This window comes from Pseudoliparis swirei, chromosome 17 (assembly GCF_029220125.1).
Source record: "Pseudoliparis swirei isolate HS2019 ecotype Mariana Trench chromosome 17, NWPU_hadal_v1, whole genome shotgun sequence".
NCBI lineage: Eukaryota > Metazoa > Chordata > Actinopteri > Perciformes > Liparidae > Pseudoliparis > Pseudoliparis swirei.
Genome location: NC_079404.1, coordinates 232409 through 255434, shown reverse-complemented (window position 1 = coordinate 255434; position 23026 = coordinate 232409). Strand labels below are relative to the sequence as shown.

Genomic DNA, 23026 nt, shown 5'->3' with positions numbered 1-23026 from the left:
TCCAAACGTCTCCTCACGCTCCGCTGCCACAAGGACAGATACAGGAGAACCTGCCGGCGGCTATGAGGCTCTACAACAGATCACCTCTTGCCAGATCATAGTGTTGATCTGCACTTCACACATCTCATTTGTTTGCACTACACACATACACACACATTGCATTTCATTAGCTCTGCACTCATACACACACTTTGTTTTTGCACTCTGTCTATATTTAATATTTTGTGTATTTGAGTTGTCAGTGTTGTTGTGTGTTGTGTATGCATGTGTGTTGTATATTTACATATATATTTTGTTTTGTATTTTACTTTTATTTTACTTGTATACTTCTATATCTTTCATCCCTGTTTCTTACATTTTGTGTTTTGTTTTTACTCTTGTGTGTTGCTGCTACTGTCACGACAAATTTCCCCTTGGGGATTAATAAAGTATATATCTATCTATCTATCTATCTGTTCCTGTAGGTCCATGCTGCACAACATCAGGAGAATACGGCCTCTTCTTACTCAGAAGGCGGCACAGGTTCTGGTCCGTTCAGGTACTTCACCACACTACTGCAACTCCTCCTGCTGGTCTACTGCTAAGGCCATCCGACCTCTGCAGCTCGTCCAGAATGCAGCAGCCTGACTGGTCTCAGCCCGCCCTCCCCCACACCACTCCGGGCCCCTCCGCCTTCCACTGGTTACCGTGAGAGCAGCATCCGCTAAACACACTGGTTCTGGTACCGTGCTCTGAACGGATCGGCCCCGCCTACATCCGGGATATGGTCACACCGCACACCCCGCACGCTCGCCCGCTCGGCAACAGCCAATCGTCTTGTGCCTCCGTCACCTCGAGCTCATCACTCTACATCCAGACTGTTTGCTGTCCTGGCTCCTGATTGGTGGAACGAGCTCCCCACTGACATCAGGACAGCAGGAAGTCTCTACATCTTCCGCCTGAGACTGAAAACACACCTTTTCCGACTATATCTGGATTAAAACACAGATTTGCACTTCAGTGGCACTTAAATAGCACTTATTGTGGTACTTTTGTAGTTCCACTATGTTGAGGAAATGTTACTTCCTGTATTCTTGTTGTTCTTAGTTTGTACTCTAGGTTGAAATGCACTTATTGTAAGTCGCTTTGGATAAAAGCGTCTGCTAAATGACATGTAATGTAATGTAATGTAAACACCTTTTAGCCTGCATGCTAACAGTTAGATTTAGTCAGAGTTCCTATTTAACCGTTTTACTTTTCTCTTAAAGAACACTACTTATGAACAGCCACGTATTAAAGCAGAAGAGGTGTCACTACCTTCACAAAGAGACCCGAAAGGTCACATGACAAGAAGAAGAAGAGCCGTCCTCACCTCCACTGACGGCCCTGCTGCTCTCCTGGACCGTCCGTCTCTCTGAGCTCTGCAGGTCTCTCTCTCTCCACCCTTCCTCCCCCTCCTCCTCCTCCCTCTCTCTCCCAGGCTGCCTGACCGCTCCCTCTGGAGAGGGCAGCTTTCTCTTCCCTCCTCCCTCATCAGCTCCGCCTTCTCGGAGCGTTAATGTTTGGCACCTCTGCTGGTCTGCCGAGTCCCAGGCCCTCCGGGGGGGGACCTCCGGGCCGGGGGGCTCGACCCGGGTTATGTCTCCGGCGTGGTCCGTGGACACGGCGCCTCCCCTCAGAGCGGAGGAGGGCGATGAAGAGGCGGGGAACCCGGAGCCTGGACCGGTTTGAAGCTATGTGATGGGAGGAGGAGGGAGAGAGAAAGTGTTGGTGGGCGGAGGAGGAAACATCAAGACCACCTTCTGCCTCCCCGAGCGTCACAACGCCACGCAGCGGAGCCCGAAGACCCGTCAGAGACAACGGCGAGCTGCGGGAAACATCTGGACCCGGACCGATGAGCGGTGACCAGAGCGCTCCCTCGCTCCCCACGGAGTCATGAAGCTCCTCGGAAGCCCGGCGCAGCGCGCCACTGAGACGAATGTGACGCTCTGAGGCCAACTTGTGGTTGTGGGTGGTACTACATGAGCATAAAGACCCCCACCTGGTCCAGGTCCCCCAGCGTGATGGGCTGGGTCTGGTAGCGGCCGGCGGTCCGGCGCTCCGCCCTGCTGCGCGTCACCCTGATGGGAGGCTGAGCCAGCCGGTTGAACAGCGCCATCTTCTCCGCCAGGCTGAGAGTGCTGAGGTCAGGCTCATCTGGACCCGGGTCGTTTCCCTCCACTGTGGAAACCGGCTTAGAGACCTGGACCTCCTGGATGTCCTGCACCTGCCGGGCCTCGCGCCTTTGATCCCGAGCTCTGTTCTGAGAGGACGCCTGCAGGCTGAGGGGAGGTGACACCAGAGACAGTAGAACCCTGGTGGTGAGCGTGGGGAGGTCATGCTAGCTGGTGGCTACATGGCAGGCAGCACGGAGCCGATGATCACACGACAATCCAACAGACCGAAAGGTTTGACACGCAGAGACACAACAAACACGACCGTCCAACCAAATCTAGTTGTTAGTATTCTAAAGAGACACATCGGGCTTCCGAGACACATGAAGTGCATCCCTCTGTCTCTGATGTACTTTGGGGTGGCTTTAGCTCAGTGGGGTAAGAGGGCCGTCCTGCAACCGCAGGGTTGTGGGTTCGATCCCCGCTCTCCCCATTAGTTGCAAGTCGAAGTGTCCTTGAGCAAGGCACTGAACCCCAGTTGCTTCCCGGGCGCTTCACCGCAGCCCACTGCTCCTTAATAACTAAGGATGGGTTAAATGCAGAGAACTAATTTCCCCTTGGGGATTAATAAAAGTGTATATTCTTTATATTCATTCTTAAATGAAGAATAAACGTGTCGGTGTTTGTGTCCAACAGCTCACCCTGAAGAGAGAGCGCTTAGCCGCCACGCTCAGCTTGGCCCGTTCATCCAGCTTCTCTTCGTCAGCTAGGGGGCGACAGAGAGCACGGCGTTACCAACGGAGACACCCTGGGGACCTCCAGCGGAGAACATGAGAGACGGAGAACATTCTAATGTGCTAGCTAGCAGCTGCTTCAGCCTCCCTCCGTCCAGCCGGGTCATTTAAATGACTGAGTGGGAAGCGCTGATTTTTTTTAAAACTTCACCACCATCATCATCATCATCGGCTTCTTCAGCCAGTGAGAGCTTGACGTGGGCGGAGCCTAGAGAAATAGAAGTCTGGCAAAGTTCTCTGGTGTAATTATTACACATAACTAAATGAGATATACGCTGTGTGTGTGTGGGGGCATTTATATCACACACACAGCTTCTGAATGTGGAGCTTGTGGAGAGAGAAGAAGACCTTAGAGTTCTTCTGTCCCTGACACTTCGTCTTCAAGCTTTGGAACATGTCATTCACGCTGCTGGCAGCAGGTGTGGCGCTCAGGTCGTCATGTCTTCTCATTGGCAGCCACAGGATGAACAGTGTGGCGGTGGCTTCTGCCAAGTCGTCTAACTGGTCGAACATGTACATGGTGGTGATTCCCCTAAAGCTGAAGCCACTACCCCCCACTGCAGCAGCTCCCAGTGGACCTGGTCCTCTAGAACCAGTTCATCACCACATGCTGACAGGCCTTCTTCACCTGAAGCCACTGCAACAGGTGTGTTCTGAACATCACATATTGAAGACACGCTGGGGGGGGGGGGGGGGGGTAACAAAAAGACGTCTTACCTTTAGCGGGAGCAAGATCTGAACGGGCACGGGACCTTCGGAAAAGTGAAAAAAGAATAAGACAATCAGCAAAAATAAGTTGTTTCCATGGCAACACTGTGTAACTGACGACAAATTTCCCCTTGGGGATTAATAAAGTATATATCTATCTATCTATCTAACTGGCCCTCAGAGGGTGGTGAGTGGTTAGGGACAGGAGAGAGGAGACAGGAGACAGAAGAGAGGAGAGAGGAGACAGGAGAGAGGAGACAGAAGACAGAAGAGAGGAGACAGGAGACAGAAGAGAGAAGAGAGGAGACAGAAGAGAGGAGAGAGGAGACAGGAGAGAGGAGACAGGAGAGAGGAGACAGGAGAGGAGACAGGAGAGAGGAGACAGGAGACAGGAGAGGAGACAGGAGAGAGGAGACAGAAGAGAGGAGAGAGGAGACAGGAGAGGAGACAGAAGACAGGAGAGAGGAGACAGGAGAGAGAGAGAGAGGAGAGAAGAGGAGACAGAAGAGAGGAGACAGGAGAGGAGACAGGAGAGAGGAGACACAAGACAGGAGAGAAGAGAGGAGAGAGGAGACAGAAGACAGGAGAGAGGAGAGGAGACAGGAGAGAGAGGAGAGGAGACAGAAGAGGAGACAGGAGAGGAGACAGAAGACAGGAGAGAGGAGACAGAAGAGAGGAGAGAGGAGACAGGAGACAGGAGAGAGGAAAGAGGAGACAGAAGAGAGGAGAGAGGAGACAGAAGACAGGAGAGAGGAGAGGAGAGAGGAGACAGGAGAGAGGAGACAGAAGAGAGGAGAGAGGAGACAGAAGACAGGAGAGAGGAGACAGGAGACAGGAGAGAGGAGAGGAGAGAGAAGACAGGAGAGAGGAGAGGAGAGAGGAGAGGAGAGGAGACAGGAGAGGAGACAGGAGACAGGAGAGAGGAGAGGAGAGAGAAGACAGGAGAGAGAGGAGAGAGGAGACAGAAGAGAGGAGACAGAAGACAGGAGAGAGGAGACAGGACAGAGGAGGAGAGACAGGAGAGAGGAGAGGAGACAGGAGAGGAGAGAGGAGACAGGAGAGGAGAGAGGAGACAGGAGAGAGGAGAGAGGAGACAGGAGAGGAGAGAGGAGACAGGAGAGAGGAGACAGAAGAGGACAGAAGAGACAGGAGAGAGGAGAGAGGAGACAGGAGAGGAGACAGGAGAGAAGAGAGGAGAGAGGAGACAGGAGAGGAGAGAGGAGAGGAGACAGGAGAGGAGAGGAGACAGGAGAGGAGAGGAGAGGAGAGAGGAGACAGGAGAGAGAGGAGAGGAGACAGGAGAGAGAAGAGAGGAGAGGAGACAGGAGAGAGAAGAGGAGACAGGAGAGGAGAGAGACAGGAAGAGGAGACAGGAGGAGAGAGGAGACAGGAGAGAGTGGAGAGGAGAGAGGGGACAGGAAAGAGGAGACACAAGAGAGGAGAGAGGAGAGAGAGACAGGAGAGGAGAGAGAAGAGGAGACAGGAGAGAGAAGTGAAGAGGAGAGGAGAGAGAAGAGGAGAGGAGACAGGAGAGAGGAGAGGAGAGAGAAGAGGAGAGGAGACAGAAGAGAGGAGACAGAAGAGGAGACAGGAGAGAGAAGAGAGGAGAGAGAAGAGGAGACAGGAGAGGAGTGGAGAGAGAAGAGGAGAGGAGACAGGAGAGGAGAGGAGACAGGAAAGAGGAGACAGAGAGAGGAGACAGGAGAGAGAGGAGACAGAGAGGAGAAAGGAGAGAGGAGACAGGAGAGAGAGGAGACAGGAGAGGAGAGAGGAGAGAGAGAGGAGGAGAGGAGACAGGAGACAGGAGAGAGGAGACAGGAGAGAGGAGACAGGAGAGAGGAGACAGGAGAGGAGACAGAAGAGAGGAGACAGAAGACAGGAGAGAGGAGACAGAAGAGAGGAGATAGGAGACAGGAGAGAGGAGAGCGGAAGAGGAGACAGGAGAGGAGACAGGAGAGAGGAGACAGAAGAGAGGAGAGAGGAGACAGAAGGAGAGAGGAGACAGGAGAGAGGAGACCAGAGACAGAAGAGAGGAGACAGGAGAGGAGGACAGGAGACAGAGAGGAGGAGGAGACAGGAGAGAGGAGACAGGAGGAGACAGGAGAGAGGAGACAGGAGACAGGAGGAGAGGAGGAGACAGAAGGGAGAGAGGACAGAAGACAGGAGGAGACAGGAGAGAGGAGAGGAGAGGAGAGAGAAGAGGAGAGGAGACAGGAGAGAGGAGACAGGAGAGAGGAGACAGAAGAGAGGAGAGAGAGAGGAGACAGGAGAGGAGAGAGGAGAGAGGAGACAGAAGAGAGGAGAGAGGAGACAGGAGAGAGGAGACAGAGAGAGGAGACAGAAGACAGGAGAGAGGAGACAGGAGAGAGGAGACAGAAGAGAGGAGAGAGGAGACAGAAGACAGGAGAGAGGAGACAGAGAGAGGAGACAGAAGACAGGAGAGGAGACAGGAAAGAGGAGACAGAAGACAGGAGAGAGGAGACAGGAGAGGAGACAGAAGAGAGGAGAGAGGAGACAGGAGAGAGGAGACAGAAGAGAGGAGACAGGAGAGAGGAGACAGAAGAGAGGAGACAGGAGAGAGGAGAGCGAGAGAGGAGAGAGGAGACAGGAGAGGAGACAGGAGAGAGGAGACAGGAGAGGAGACGGTAGAGAGGAGAGACAGAAGACAGGAGACAGGAGACAGGAGAGAGGAGAGGAGACAGGAGAGGAGACAGAAGACAGGAGAGAGGAGACAGGAGACAGGAGAGAGGAGGAGACAGGAGAGAGGAGACAGAAGAGAGGAGAGAGGAGACAGGAGAGAGGAGACAGAGAGAGGAGAGGAGAGAGGAGACAGGAGAGAGGAGAAAGTAGAGAGGAGACAGAAGACAGGAGAGAGGAGACAGAAGAGAGGAGACAGGAGACAGAAGACAGGAGACAGGAAAGAGGAGACAGGAGACAGGAGGGAGACAGGAGAGGAGAAGAGAGGAGGGGAGAGACAGAGACAGGAGACAGAAGACAGGAGACAGAAGAGAGGAGACAGGAGACAGAAGACAGGAGACAGGAAAGAGGAGACAGAAGAGAGGAGACAGGAGAGAGGAGACAGAAGACAGGAGACAGGAAAGAGGAGACAGAAGACAGGAGACAGGAAAGAGGAGACAGAAGAGAGGAGACAGGAGAGATGAGACAGAAGAGAGGAGACAGGAGACAGAAGAGAGAAGGCCATGAGAGAGGAGACAGGAGACAGGAGACAGAAGAGAGGAGAGCGGAAGAGGAGACAGGAGAGAGGAGAGGAGACAGAGAGGAGAGGAGAGAGGGAGACAGGAGAGGAGACAGGAGAGAGGAGACAGGAGAGAGGAGAGAGGAGACAGAGAGAGAGGCGGAAGAGAGAGAGGAGACAGGGAGGACCAGGAGAGACAGGAGACAGGAGAGGAGACGGGAGAGGAGAGAGTGGAGAGGAGAGAGGAGACAGGAGACAGGGAGAGAGGAGACAGGAGGAGACAGAAGACAGGAGACTGGAGAGAAGACAGGAGACTGGAGAGAGGAGACAGAAGACAGGAGAGAGGAGACAGGAGACAGGAGAGAGGAGACAGGAGAGATGAGAGAGGAGACACAAGACAGGAGACAGGAGAGAGGAGACAGGAGACAGGAGAGAGGAGAGATGAGACAGGAGACAGGAGAGAGGAGAGATGAGAGATGAGAGAGGAGACAGGAGAGAGGAGACAGAAGACAGGAGACTGGAGAGAGGAGACAGGAGAGAGGAGACAGGAGAGAGGAGACAGAAGAGAGGAGAGAGGAGACAGGAGAGAGGAGAGAGGAGACAGGAGACAGGATAAAGGAAGCAGTCCGGAAGTGGGCTTTACTGAAGTGGGCTTTATTGAAGTGGACTTTATTGAAGTGGGCTTTACTGAAGAGTGCTTTACTGAAGTGGACTTTATTGAAGTGGGCTTTACTGAAGTGGACTTTATTGAAGTGGACTTTACTGAAGTGGACTTTACTTAAGTAGACTTTACTTAAGTGGACTTTACTGAAGAGGGCTTTACTGAAGTGGACTTTACTGAAGTGGGCTTTACTGAAGTGGGCTTTATTGAAGTGGACTTTACTGAAGTGGACTTTACTTAAGTAGACTTTACTGAAGTGGACTTTACTGAAGAGGGCTTTACTGAAGTGGACTTTCTTGAAGTGGACTTTACTGAAGTGGACTTTATTGAAGTGGGCTTTATTGAAGTGGACTTTACTGAAGTGGGCTTTATTGAAGTGGACTTTACTGAAGAGGGCTTTACTGAAGTGGACTTTACTGAAGTGGATTTTACTGAAGTGGACTTTATTGAAGTGGACTTTACTGAAGTGGACTTTACTGAAGTGGGCTTTATTGAAGTGGACTGTATTGAAGTGGGCTTTACTGAAGTGGACTTTATTGAAGTGGACTTTACTGAAGTGGACTTTACTGAAGTGGGCTTTATTGAAGTGGACTTTACTGAAGTGGACTTTATTGAAGTGGACTTTACTGAAGTGGGCTTTACTGAAGTGGACTTTACTGAAGTGGGCTTTATTGAAGTGGACTTTACTGAAGTGGACTTTACTGAAGTGGGCTTTATTGAAGTGGACTTTACTGAAGAGGGCTTTACTGAAGTGGGCTTTACTGAAGAGGGCTTTACTGAAGTGGGCTTTACTGAAGTTGACTTTATTGAAGTGGACTTTACTGAAGTGGGCTTTACTGAAGTGGACTTTACTGAAGTGGGCTTTATTGAAGTGGACTTTACTGAAGTGGACTTTACTGAAGTGGGCTTTACTGAAGTGGACTTTACTGAAGTGGACTTTATTGAAGTGGGCTTTATTGAAGTGGACTTTACTGAAGTGGACCTTACTGAAGTGGACTTTACTGAAGTGGGCTTTACTGAAGTGGACTTTACTGAAGTGGGCTTTACTGAAGTGGACTTTACTGAAGTGGGCTTTACTGAAGTGGGCTTTACTGAAGTGGGCTTTATTGAAGTGGACTTGGTTCCACGTCCTCAGGGAGAGATCACCAACAAAAGGCCCATTCATGTTTCCTCAGGACGGTCAGATGTGATGACTAATGCCAAGGTCCAATCAGAGGGACCTTTGGCCTTTAAGCTTCCCGGCTTGATAATATTGTGAGGGGTCACATCAAGGAGGTGAGTGAAGGAGGTGAGTGAAGGAGTTGAGTGTGCACATGATCAGCTCACCGTATTGATCTGATTATTGTCTCCTAGATACTAAAGAATGACTTATTGTACATAAGAATAGTGGACTGCATATACTTGATGATTAGTATCATCCACCATGTCTGTGCATGAAGTATTATAAAATCCACATTATGTTCCGATTCCTTTGCCATGCGTGATGGGGATACTTCCCAGCATGCTTTGCTCTCAGCCATGCAGCAGCAGAGCAGTACCTATCGGTCTCCTGGCGCTCAGCAGAGGTGACGGGCTGCGTCCTAAACCTCTCTGAGGTCTTTCTACTCTCCCCGGGATCGGCATACTGCCGGGGCCTGCGCCCTCTGTTCCTCCCCCCTCTCCACGGGGCCCCGGAGCCTGCATGAGCCCCGGCCCCCACTGCCTGGCTGCAGGGCCGACCGAGGACAACAACGGATAGAAAGAAGAGAAGCTACAGCGTGGTGAGCGAGAGACAGAGAGGGACTGAGGTGGCGGGTTGAATATTCAGCCACACCCCTGGTCTCTAACTATGTGAGCAGGACCATGCGGGCGTATTAGCGGCTAACAGGCACACATTCACTAAACAGGTCCGACAGCCAAACAGAACCAAACACATGGATCACAGGCAGCGTGGGTTAGGCCATACAGCAAGATTAGAACCAAACTGTGCTGTCGACTTCACACCAGGCACAGCTGCTTGTGAATCATTCATCAGCCTGAGATGTTGGTGAACCAGCATCAGTGTGAGCTAGTGGTGAGTAGTGGTAGTGCAGCATTTTACTTTTCCACCTACAGCTCGTTCCTGCGGACGGTGGGAGGGGTGGTGGTGCTCTCGATGTAGGAGTGCCTGAGCTGGGCCACAGACACCCGACTGTCCTGGGGACTCGCTTGGATGCCGACACCGTCGGCCTCGCTGACCGCTCTGGGGTGGTGGGCGTGCTGCGGCGGGTTCCTCCGATTGAACCCTGGTGGATCCCCAGCATCGGACACCAGGCGGCTCGGGGCTGCTTTGGGCTGGATGCAGGTGGCGTTCCCCCCTTTGTGGATGTAGTTGGCGTTCTCCTGCTCTCCCGGCCTGTCTGGTGCTGGCAGACCTCCCGGGGAGGTATGCTCCGTTTCGTCCATCCTGGCTCTGGTTCGGCGGCGTCCTCTTGCCGGTTCTTCTACGTCTGCCTCTCTTGCCAGACTCAGCACCCTTGTATTCCCTTGCTCCTCCTCCCCCCTTCCTCTCCATGGGTCCTCAGTGCTCCTCTCCCTGCGGCGAATCTCTGAGGGCAGCACTGCTCTCCTGCTCCTCAAGAGGCTCTCTGTCTTGATGTCCTCCGACTCCTCAGTATCGTCTTCCTGTGGCTCTTGCTGCCCGGAACCGGACGTGGGACCGGAAGCCATGGACAAGTAAGTGGGGTAATCCCCAACTTCTTGACCTTCCGGTGGCCCAGGTCGGCTGAGACAAGCCTGGGGATGATGCTGAGGATGGGGGTAGACCTGATGGGGCCCTGGTGGATCTGCATGATGGTGTGTAGAGGTTTGAGTCTGGGGTCTGCGATACCCTGTCACTTCCGTAACATTTCCCAGCTCTGGGCTCCTCTGGCGGCCCTCCTCCTTGGCAAGTCTCTCCCTAACTCGGATTCTTCAGGGAAACAAAGGGTTGGTTAATATCTGTACTCTATGTTTAGACACAGCATATGTCACATAGAAGAGGACTTGGTTTGATAGAAGGAGCAGACAAAGAACTTCTACTTCTAAAGCCGACTCATCCTCTTGTCTAGTTTTAGGGCTGGGTATAGAGCAATAGGGCTGGGTGTAAAGCAATAGGGCTGGTATAGAGCAAGTAGAGACCCCCTCAGACCCGCAAACTAAAGCAAACGTCACGAAAGCTTGAAAGCATATGGCGTTCAACTCATCTGGAAGAATAGCGCTTAGTTTGGCGAGATAGTCTTAAAACTTATAAGAAGGCCCTCCGTAATGCCAGAGCAGCCTATTACTCATCAGTAATTGAGAACAATAAGAACCACCCCAGGTTTCTCTTTAGCACTGTAGCCAGGCTGACAGAGAGTCACAGCTCTGTGGAGCCGAGCATTCCTATAGACCTCAGTAGTAATGACTTTATGAACTTCTTTAATGAAAAAATTTTAACTATTTGAGGCAAGATTAATCAGAATCAGAATCAGAATCAGAAACAGGTTTATTGCCAAAGAATGAATGTTTTCACAAACAAACGAGGAATTTTTTTTGGTGGAAGGTGCAACATTTGGACATGACAAACAAAAATCAGCGCAAGGAGGGAGGAGGTGTGGGAGGAAGAGGCAGGAGGAGGAAGAGGAAGCAGCGGGAAGAAGGAGGAGAGGAAGGTGGAAGAAGAGGTGGTAGTCCTGGGGTGACAGTCAGTCAGTCCCGGGGTCTGATGAGCCGACGCCGTCGGAAAAAGCTATTGGTGTGGCGGAGGTCGTGGTCATGATGGACCGCAGCCTCCTCCCGAGGAGGGACTCGAACAGGAGTGTCAGGGTGGGAGGTGGCGACAATCTTTCTGGCCGCTTCAGTGACCTGGAAGTGAACAGGACCTGGAGGAAGGCAGATTGCAGCCGATAACCCTCTCGGCCGGCGGATGATGCTCTGCAGCCTGCGCTTGTCTTTGGCTGTGGCTGCAGGGTGCCAGGCGGTGATGGAGGGCAGATGATGGACTCAGCGATGGCCGTGTGAACTGTACCATCATCTTCCCTGGCAGTTGAATTTCCTCAGCTGCCTCAGGAAGAACATCCTCTGCTGGGCCTTCTTGGAGATGGGCCGATGTTCAGCTCCACTTGAGGTCCTGGGAGATGATGGGCCAGGAGCGGTGGGACTCCACAGCGTCGGCAGAGTCACACAGGATGAGAGGCGGGTGGGGCTGCATTCCTCCTGAAATCACAACCATCTCCACTGTCTTCAGGCGTTGAGCTCAGGTTGTTCTGGCTGCACCAGGTCACCAGGTGGTCAGTCTCCCACCTGTGGCGGTCTCGTCCGCCAGAGATAGTCAATGAGGGTGGTGTCATCATGAACTTTAGGAGCTTGACGGACTGGTGACTGGAGGTGCAGCTGTTGGTGTACAGGAGAACAGCAGAGGAGAACACAGCCTTGGGGGAACCCGTGCTGGTGGTCCGGAGCCTGAGGCGTGTTTCCCCAGCCTCACGTGCTGCTTCCTGTCGGTCAGGAAGTCTGTGATCCACCTGCAGGTGGAGTCGACACGTGCAGCTGGGAGAGCTTGTCCTGCAACAGGGCAGGATGATGGAATTGACAGGCTGAAGTCACAAACAGGATCCTGGCGTAGGTTCCTCGGGAGTCCAGATGCTGGAGGATGTAGTGAAGGGCCATGTTGACTGCATCGTCTGCAGACCTGTTGGCTCTGTAGGCGAACTGCAGGGGGTCCAGGAGTGGGTCGGTGATGGTCTTGAGGTGTGACAGGACCAAGCGTTCAAAGGACTTCATGACCACAGAGGGCAGGGCGACGGGCCTGTAGTCATTGAGTCCTGTGATCTTGGGTTTTTTGGGGACGGGGATGATGGTGGAGGCCTTGAAGCAGTGATCTTGCAGATCTCTTGCCCTAAACCAGTGATCAGTCCTCAAGTGGAATGGCCTTGGAAACCGCTGTATGCCCTGGTGTATATTTGGAGGGCTTTTCTCCATCAACCGTGACCAATTATCTTCAACGATTTCTACTTCCAACACATCTACCTGTCTCTTGGACCCCGTCTACCTGTCTCCTGGACCCCGTCTACCTGTCTCTAGACCCTGTCTACCTGTCTCTAGGACCCCGTCTACCTGTCTCTAGGACCCCGTCTACCTGTCTCCTGGACCCCGTCTACCTGTCTCCTGGACCCCGTCTACCTGTCTCTAGGACCCCGTCTACCTGTCTGTTGGACCCTGTCTACCTGTCTCTAGGACCCCGTCTACCTGTCTCCTGGACCCCGTCTACCTGTCTCTTGGACCCCGTCTACCTGTCTGTTGGACCCTGTCTACCTGTCTCTAGGACCCCGTCTACCTGTCTCTTGGACCCCGTCTACCTGTCTCCTGGACCCCGTCTACCTGTCTCTAGACCCCGTCTACCTGTCTCTAGACCCCGTCTACCTGTCTCCTGGACCCCGTCTACCTGTCTGTTGGACCCTGTCTACCTGTCTCTAGGACCCCGTCTACCTGTCTCCTGGACCCCGTCTACCTGTCTCTTGGACCCCGTCTACCTGTCTGTTGGACCCCGTCTACCTGTCTGTTGGACCCCGTCTACCTGTCTCCTGGACCCCGTCTACCTGTCTGTTGGACCCTGTCTACCTGTTGGACCCTGTCTACCTGTCTCTAGGACCCCGTCTACCTGTCTCTAGGACCCCGTCTACCTGTCTCCTGGACCCCGTCTACCTGTCTGTTGGACCCCGTCTACCTGTCTCTAGGACCCCGTCTACCTGTCTCTAGGACCCCGTCTACCTGTCTCCTGGACCCCGTCTACCTGTCTCTTGGACCCCGTCTACCTGTCTCCTGGACCCCGTCTACCTGTCTCCTGGACCCCGTCTACCTGTCTCCTGGACCCCGTCTACCTGTCTCCTGGACCCCGTCTACCTGTCTGTTGGACCCTGTCTACCTGTCTCCTGGACCCCGTCTACCTGTCTCCTGGACCCTGTCTACCTGTCTCCTGGACCCTGTCTACCTGTCTCCTGGACCCCGTCTACCTGTCTCTTGGACCCCGTCTACCTGTCTCTAGGACCCCGTCTACCTGTCTCTTGGACCCGGTCTACCTGTCTCCTGGACCCCGTCTACCTGTCTCCTGGACCCCGTCTACCTGTCTGTTGGACCCCGTCTACCTGTCTCTAGGACCCCGTCTACCTGTCTCCTGGACCCCGTCTACCTGTCTCTAGGACCCCGTCTACCTGTCTCCTGGACCCCGTCTACCTGTCTCCTGGACCCCGTCTACCTGTCTCCTGGACCCTGTCTACCTGTCTCCTGGACCCCGTCTACCTGTCTCCTGGACCCCGTCTACCTGTCTCCTGGACCCCGTCTACCTGTCTCCTGGACCCCGTCTACCTGTCTGTTGGACCCCGTCTACCTGTCTCTAGGACCCCGTCTACCTGTCTCTAGGACCCCGTCTACCTGTCTCCTGGACCCCGTCTACCTGTCTCCTGGACCCTGTCTACCTGTCTCTAGGACCCCGTCTACCTGTCTCTAGGACCCCGTCTACCTGTCTCCTGGACCCCGTCTACCTGTCTCCTGGACCCCGTCTACCTGTCTGTTGGACCCTGTCTACCTGTCTCTAGGACCCCGTCTACCTGTCTCTTGGACCCCGTCTACCTGTCTCTTGGACCCCGTCTACCTGTCTCCTGGACCCCGTCTACCTGTCTCTGGACCCCGTCTACCTGTCTCTAGGACCCCGTCTACCTGTCTCTAGGACCCGTCTACCTGTCTCGGACCCCGTCTACCTGTCTCCTGGACCCGTCTACCTGTCTCTGGACCCCGTCTACCTGTCTCTGGACCCCGTCTACCTGTCTCTGGACCCTGTCTACCTGTCTCCTGGACCCCGTCTACCTGTCTGTTGGACCCCGTCTACCTGTCTCTAGACCCCGTCTACCTGTCTCCTGGACCCCGTCTACCTGTCTCTAGGACCCCGTCTACCTGTCTCCTGGACCCCGTCTACCTGTCTGTTGGACCCTGTCTACCTGTCTCTAGGACCCTGTCTACCTGTCTCTTGGACCCCGTCTACCTGTCTCCTGGACCCCGTCTACCTGTCTGTTGGACCCCGTCTACCTGTCTCCTGGACCCCGTCTACCTGTCTCCTGGACCCCGTCTACCTGTCTCTTGGACCCCGTCTACCTGTCTCCTGGACCCCGTCTACCTGTCTCTTGGACCCGTCTACCTGTCTCCTGGACCCCGTCTACCTGTCTCCTGGACCCCGTCTACCTGTCTCCTGGACCCTGTCTACCTGTCTCCTGGACCCTGTCTACCTGTCTCCTGGACCCCGTCTACCTGTCTCCTGGACCCCGTCTACCTGTCTCTAGACCCCGTCTACCTGTCTCCTGGACCCCGTCTACCTGTCTCCTGGACCCCGTCTACCTGTCTCTAGACCCCGTCTACCTGTCTCCTGGACCCCGTCTACCTGTCTGTTGGACCCCGTCTACCTGTCTCTAGGACCCCGTCTACCTGTCTCCTGGACCCCGTCTACCTGTCTGTTGGACCCTGTCTACCTGTCTCCTGGACCCCGTCTACCTGTCTCCTGTCTCTAGACCCCGTCTACCTGTCTCCTGGACCCCGTCTACCTGTCTCTAGACCCCGTCTACCTGTCTCCTGGACCCCGTCTACCTGTCTCCTGGACCCTGTCTACCTGTCTCCTGGACCCCGTCTACCTGTCTCTTGGACCCCGTCTACCTGTCTCCTGGACCCTGTCTACCTGTCTCCTGGACCCCGTCTACCTGTCTCCTGGACCCCGTCTACCTGTCTGTTGGACCCCGTCTACCTGTCTCTAGGACCCCGTCTACCTGTGTCCTGGACCCCGTCTACCTGTCTCCTGGACCCCGTCTACCTGTCTCTGGACCCTGTCTACCTGTCTCTAGACCCCGTCTACCTGTCTCTAGGACCCCGTCTACCTGTCTCTAGACCCCGTCTACCTGTCTCTAGGACCCCGTCTACCTGTCTCCTGGACCCGTCTACCTGTCTCTTGGACCCCGTCTACCTGTCTCTAGGACCCCGTCTACCTGTCTCTAGGACCCGTCTACCTGTCTCTGGACCCGTCTACCTGTCTCCTGGACCCCGTCTACCTGTCTCCTGGACCCCGTCTACCTGTCTCCTGACCCCGTCTACCTGTCTCCTAGACCCCGTCTACCTGTCTGTTGACCCGTCTACCTGTCTCCTGGACCCCGTGTACCTGTCTCTGGGACGTCTACCTGTCTCTGGACCCGTCTACCTGTCTCTAGACCCATCTACCTGTCTCTTGGACCCGTCTACCTGTCTCTTGGACCCCGTCTACCTGTCTCTAGACCCCGTCTACCTGTCTCTTGGACCCCGTCTACCTGTCTCTTGACCCCGTCTACCTGTCTCTTGGACCCCGTCTACCTGTCTCTAGGACCCCGTCTACCTGTCTCTTGACCCCGTCTACCTGTCTCTTGGACCCGTCTACCTGTCTCTGGACCCGTCTACCTGTCCTGGACCCTGTCTACCTGTCTCCTGGACCCCGTCTACCTGTCTCTAGGACCCCGTCTACCTGTCTCCTGGACCCCGTCTACCTGTCTCCTGGACCCCGTCTACCTGTCTCTAGGACCCCGTCTACCTGTCTCCTGGACCCCGTCTACCTGTCTCCTGGACCCCGTCTACCTGTCTCTAGGACCCCGTCTACCTGTCTCCTGGACCCCGTCTACCTGTCTCTAGACCCCGTCTACCTGTCTACCCGTCTACCTGTCTCCTGACCCCGTCTACCTGTCTCTGGACCCGTCTACCTGTCTCTGGACCCCGTCTACCTGTCTCTTGGACCCCGTCTACCTGTCTCTGGACCCCGTCTACCTGTCTCTGGACCCGTCTACCTGTCTCCTTAGGACCCGTCTACCTGTTTCCTGGACCCCGTCTACCTGTCTCTAGACCCCGTCTACCTGTCTCTTGGACCCCGTCTACCTGTCTCTTGGACCCGTCTACCTGTCTCCTGGACCCCGTCTACCTGTCTCTAGGACCCCGTCTACCTGTCTCTAGACCCCGTCTACCTGTCTCTAGACCCCGTCTACCTGTCTCTAGGACCCCGTCTACCTGTCTCCTGACCCCGTCTACCTGTCTCTGGACCCGTCTACCTGTCTCTGGGACCCCATCTACCTGTCTCTAGAGACCCCGTCTACCTGTCTCTGGACCCCGTCTACCTGTCTCTAGACCCTGCCTGTCTCTAGACCCCGTCTACCTGTCTCTAGGACCCCGTCTACCTGTCTCTGGGCCCGTCTACCTGTCTCTGGACCCGTCTACCTGTCTCTAGGACCCCGTCTACCTGTCTCTGGACCCCGTCTACCTGTCTCCTGGACCCCGTCTACCTGTCTCTAGGCCCCGTCTACCTGTCTCTGGGCCCCGTCTACCTGTCTCCTGGACCCCGTCTACCTGTCTCTAGGACCCCGTCTACCTGTCTCCTGGACCCCGTCTACCTGTCTCCTGGACCCCGTCTACCTGTCTGTTGGACCCCGTCTACCTGTCTCCTGGACCCCGTCTACCTGTCTCTTGGACCCCGTCTACCTGTCTCCTGGACCCCGTCTACCTGTCTCTAGACCCCGTCTACCTGTCTCCTGGACCCCGTCTACCTGTCTCTAGACCCCGTCTACCTGTCTCCTGGACCCCGTCTACCTGTCTCTAGACCCCGTCTACCTGTCTCTTGGACCCCGTCTACCTGTCTCTAGACCCCGTCTACCTGTCTCCTGGACCCCGTCTACCTGTCTCCTGGACCCCGTCTACCTGTCTCCTGGACCCCGTCTACCTGTCTCTAGACCCTGTCTACCTGTCTCCTGGACCCCGTCTACCTGTCTCTTGGACCCCGTCTACCTGTCTCTAGACCCCGTCTACCTGTCTCTAGACCCCGTCTACCTGTCTCCTGGACCCCGTCTACCTGTCTACCTGTCTCTAGACCCCGTCTACCTGTCTCTAGACCCCGTCTACCTGTCTCCTGGACCCCGTCTACCTGTCTCTTGGACCCTGTCTACCTGTCTCTAGGACCCGTCTACCTGTCTCTTGACCCGTCTACCTGTCTCTGGACCCGTCTACCTGTCTCTAGGACCCCGTCTACCTGTCTCCTGGACCCCGTCTACCTGTCTCTAGGACCCTGTCTACCTGTCTCCTGGACCCCGTCTACCTGTCTCTAGACCCCGTCTACCTGTCTCTTGGACCCCGTCTACCTGTCTCCTGGACCCCGTCTACCTGTCTCTAGGACCCCGTCTACCTGTGTCCTGGACCCCGTCTACCTGTCTCCTGGACCCTGTCTACCTGTCTCCTGGACCCCGTCTACCTGTCTCCTGGACCCCGTCTACCTGTCTCTAGACCCCGTCTACCTGTCTCCTGGACCCCGTCTACCTGTCTCCTGGACCCCGTCTACCTGTCTCTAGACCCCGTCTACCTGTCTCTAGACCCCGTCTACCTGTCTCCTGGACCCCGTCTACCTGTCTCCTGGACCCCGTCTACCTGTCTCCTGGACCCCGTCTACCTGTCTCTAGACCCCGTCTACCTGTCTCCTGGACCCCGTCTACCTGTCTCTAGACCCCGTCTACCTGTCTCCTGGACCCCGTCTACCTGTCTCCTGGACCCCGTCTACCTGTCTCTAGACCCCGTCTACCTGTCTCTGGACCCCGTCTACCTGTCTCCTGACCCCGTCTACCTGTCTCTGGACCCCGTCTACCTGTCTCCTAGACCCCGTCTACCTGTCTCTGGACCCGTCTACCTGTCTCCTGGACCCAGTCTACCTGTCTCTAGGACCCCGTCTACCTGTCTCCTGGACCCCGTCTACCTGTCTCTAGACCCCGTCTACCTGTCTCTTGGACCCGGTCTACCTGTCTCCTGGAACCCGTCTACCTGTCTCCTGGACCCCGTCTACCTGTCTAGGACCCCGTCTACCTGTCTCTAGGACCCTGTTTACCTGTCTCCTGGACCCCGTCTACCTGTCTCCTGGACCCCGTCTACCTGTCTGTTGGACCCGTCTACCTGTCTCTGGACCCGTCTACCTGTCTCTGGACCCCGTCTACCTGTCTCCTGGACCCCGTCTACCTGTCTCTAGACCCCGTCTACCTGTCTCTGGACCCCGTCTACCTGTCTCTAGGACCCCGTCTACCTGTCTCTGGACCCCGTCTACCTGTCTCCTGGGACCCCGTCTACCTGTCTCTAGACCCCGTCTACCTGTCTCTGGACCCCGTCTACCTGTCTCTAGGACCCGTCTACCTGTCTCTTGGACCCCGTCTACCTGTCTGCTGGACCCCGTCTACCTGTCTCAGACCCCGTCTACCTGTCTCCTGGACCCGTCTGTCTGTTGGACCCCGTCTACCTGACTGATGGACCCCGTCTACCTGTCTCTCGGGCCCCGTCTACCTGTCTCTAGACCCCGTCTACCTGTCTCCTGGACCCCGTCTACCTGTCTCTAGGACCCCGTCTACCTGTCTCTTGGACCCCGTCTACCTGTCTGTTGGACCCCGTCTACCTGTCTCTGGACCCCGTCTACCTGTCTCTAGACCCGTCTACCTGTCTCCTGGACCCCGTCTACCTGTCTCCTGGACCCGTCTACCTGTCTCTGGGACCCCGTCTACCTGTCTCTGGACCCGTCTACCTGTCTCTAGGACCCGTCTACCTGTCTCCTAGACCCCGTCTACCTGTCTCCTGGACCCCGTCTACCTGTCTCCTAGACCCCGTCTACCTGTCTCTGGACCCCGTCTACCTGTCTCTAGACCCCGTCTACCTGTCTCTAGACCCCGTCTACCTGTCTCCTGGACCCCGTCTACCTGTCTCTAGACCCCGTCTACCTGTCTCCTGGACCCCGTCTACCTGTCTCCTGGACCCCGTCTACCTGTCTCTTGGACCCCGTCTACCTGTCTCTAGACCCCGTCTACCTGTCTCCTGGACCCCGTCTACCTGTCTCTTGGACCCCGTCTACCTGTCTCTAGGACCCGTCTACCTGTCTCTAGGACCCCGTCTACCTGTCTCCTGGACCCCGTCTACCTGTCTCCTGGACCCCGTCTACCTGTCTGGACCCGTCTACCTGTCTCCTGGACCCCGTCTACCTGTCTCTTGGACCCCGTCTACCTGTCTCCTGGACCCCGTCTACCTGTCTCTGGGCCCGTCTACCTGTCTCTAGGACCCCGTCTACCTGTCTCCTGGACCCCGTCTACCTGTTGGACCCCGTCTACCTGTCTCCTGGACCCCGTCTACCTGTCTCCTGGACCCCGTCTACCTGTCTCCTGGACCCCGTCTACCTGTCTCTAGGACCCCGTCTACCTGTCTCTAGGACCCCGTCTACCTGTCTCCTGGACCCCGTCTACCTGTCTCTAGGACCCCGTCTACCTGTCTCTAGGACCCCGTCTACCTGTCTCCTGGACCCCGTCTACCTGTCTCCTGGACCCCGTCTACCTGTCTGTTGGACCCCGTCTACCTGTCTCTAGGACCCCGTCTACCTGTCTCTAGACCCCGTCTACCTGTCTCCTGGACCCCGTCTACCTGTCTGTTGGACCCTGTCTACCTGTCTCTAGGACCCCGTCTACCTGTCTCTTGGACCCCGTCTACCTGTCTGTTGGACCCCGTCTACCTGTCTCTAGGACCCTGTCTACCTGTCTCTTGGACCCCGTCTACCTGTCTCTAGGACCCCGTCTACCTGTCTCTTGGACCCCGTCTACCTGTCTCCTGGACCCCGTCTACCTGTCTCTAGGACCCCGTCTACCTGTCTCCTGGACCCCGTCTACCTGTCTCTAGGACCCGTCTACCTGTCTCTAGACCCCGTCTACCTGTCTCTAGGACCCCGTCTACCTGTGTCCTGGACCCCGTCTACCTGTCTCCTGGACCCCGTCTACCTGTCTCTAGACCCCATCTACCTGTCTCTTGGACCCCGTCTACCTGTCTCTAGACCCCGTCTACCTGTCTCCTGGACCCGTCTACCTGTCTCTTGGACCCCGTCTACCTGTCTCTTGGACCCCGTCTACCTGTCTCTAGACCCCGTCTACCTGTCTCTTGGACCCCGTCTACCTGTCTCTAGACCCCGTCTACCTGTCTCCTGGACCCCGTCTACCTGTCTCTTGGACCCCGTCTACCTGTCTCTAGGACCCCGTCTACCTGTCTCCTGGACCCGTCTACCTGTCTCCTGGACCCGTCTACCTGTCTCTAGGACCCCGTCTACCTGTCTCTAGGACCCTGTCTACCTGTCGCTTGGACCCGTCTACCTGTCTCTAGGACCCCGTCTACCTGTCTATTGGACCCGTCTACCTGTCTCTAGGACCCCGTCTACCTGTCTTCTGGACCCCGTCTACCTGTCTCCTGGACCTATCTACCTGTCTCTTGGCCCCCGTCTACCTGTCCCTAGACCCGTCTACCTGTGTTGGACCCCGTCTACCTGTCTCTGGGACCCGTCTACCTGGATGATCTCCTGGACCCCGTCTGTCTAGACCCGTCTACCTGTCTGTGGACCCTGTCTACCTGTCTAGGACCCGTCTACCTGTCTCTGGACCCCGTCTACCTGTCTCTGGACCCCGTCTACCTGTCTCCTGGACACCCGTCTACCTGTCTCTAGACCCCGTCTACCTGTCTCTAGGACCCCGTCTACCTGTCTCCTTGGACCCCGTCTACCTGTCTCTGGACCCTACCTCTGTGGACATCTCTGCCACCATCTCTAGACCCGTCTACCTGTCTCTTGGACCCCGTCTACCTGTCTCTGGACCCCGTCTACCTGTCTCTGGACCCGTCTACCTGTCTCTGGACCCCGTCTACCTGTCTCTGGGAGTCTACCTGTCTCAGGACGTCTACCTGTCTCTGGACCCCGTCTACCTGTCTCTAGACCCCGTCTACCTGTCTCTGGACCCCGTCTACCTGTCTCTGGACCCGTCTACCTGTCTCTGGACCCCGATCTACCTGTCTGTTGGACCCGTCTACCTGTCTCTAGGACCCCGCCTACCTGTCTCCTGGACCCCGTCTACCTCTCTCTCGACCCCGTCTACCTCTCTCCTGGACCCCGTCTACCTGACTCCTGGACCCCGTCTGCCTGTCTCTAGACCCGTCTACCTGTCTCCTGGACCCTCACCATCTCTGTCTACCTGTCTCTAGACCCCGTCTACCTGTCTCCTGGACCCATCTACCTGTCTCTAGACCCCGTCACCTGTCTCTTGGACCCCGTCTACCTGTCTCTGGACCCCGTCTACCTGTCTCCTGGACCCCGTCTACCTGTCTCTGGACCGTCTACCTGTCTTTTGGACCCTGTCTACCTGTCTCTTGGACCCAGTCTACCTGTCTCTTGGACCCCGTCTACCTGTCTCTAGGACTCTACCTGTCTCTAGACCCGTCTACCTGTCTCTAGGACCCCGTCTACCTGTCTCTAGGACCCCGTCTACCTGTCTCCTGGACCCGTCTACCTGTCTCTAGACCCCGTCTACCTGTCTCCTGGACCCCGTCTACCTGTCTCTTGGACCCGTCTACCTGTCTCTAGGACCCCGTCTACCTGTCTCTTGGACCCGTCTACCTGTCTCTAGACCCCGTCTACCTGTCTCCTGGACCCTGTCTACCTGTCTCTTGGACCCGTCTACCTGTCTCCTGGTTGATCACCTGTCTCCTGGACCGTCTACCTGTCAGTGGACCCCGTCTACCTGTCTCTGGGACCCGTCTACCTGTCTCTAGACCCCGTCTACCTGTCTCCTGGACCCCGTCTACCTGGCTCTTGGACCCGTCTACCTGTCTCTGGACCCCGTCTACCTGTCTCTAGACCCCGTCTACCTGTCTCTAGGACCCCGTCTACCTGTCTCTAGGACCCCTTCTACCTGTCTCCTGAACCCCGTCTACCTGTTTTTTCTCTGGACCCGTCTACCTGTCTCTGGACCCCGTCTACCTGTCTTGGACCCGTCTACCTGTCTCCAGGACCCCGTCTACCTGTCTGCTGGACCCCGTCTACCTGTCTATCCCCGTCTACCTGTCTGTTGACCCGTCTACCTGTCTCTGGACCCCGTCTACCTGTCTCTGGGACCCCGTCTACCTGTCTCCTGGACCCCGTCTACCTGTCTGTTAGACCCCGTCTACCTGTCTCTTGGACCCCGTCTACCTGTCTCTAGGACCCCATCTACCTGTCTCCTGGACCCTGTCTACCTGTCTCCCTGGACCCGTCTGCCTGTCTCATGGACCCCGTCTACCTGTCTCACTGGACCCCGTCTACCTGTCTCTGGGACCCCGTCTACCTGTCTCTTGGACCCGTCTACCTGTCTACTGCGACCCCGTCTACCTGTCTCCTGGACCCCGTCTACCTGTCTCTGGACCCTCTACCTGTCTCTGGGACCCAGTCTTCCTGTCCTAGGACCCCTCTACTATTAGACCCTGTCTACCTGTGTCCTGGACCCGTCTACCTGTCTCTGGACCCCGTCTACCTGTCTCCTGGACCCCGTCTACCTGTCTCTGGACCCCGTCTACCTGTCTCTAGACCCAGTCCTACCTGTCTCTGGACCCCAGTCTACCTCAGTCTCTCCTGGAGCCCGTCTACCTGTCTCCTGGACCCGGTCTACCTGTCTCCCTAGGACCCCAGTCTACTTACTGTCTCCTAGAT

At 55.9% G+C, this 23026-nt stretch overlaps 1 protein-coding gene across 1 annotated transcript in view; it reads right to left on the bottom strand.

Annotated features, from left to right (window-relative positions):
* The window catches only part of svila (supervillin a), a 93219-nt gene that overhangs the window by 42922 nt on the left and 27271 nt on the right, over positions 1-23026 (bottom strand). The window contains exons 8-13 of the mRNA XM_056436180.1: positions 9584-10420; positions 3644-3678; positions 2834-2898; positions 2696-2713; positions 2021-2359; positions 1352-1712 (exon numbers count right to left, since the gene is read on the bottom strand). Coding sequence (XP_056292155.1) covers positions 1352-1712; positions 2021-2359; positions 2696-2713; positions 2834-2898; positions 3644-3678; positions 9584-10420 — 1655 coding nt within the window. The remainder of the gene's footprint in view (positions 1-1351; positions 1713-2020; positions 2360-2695; positions 2714-2833; positions 2899-3643; positions 3679-9583; positions 10421-23026) is intronic.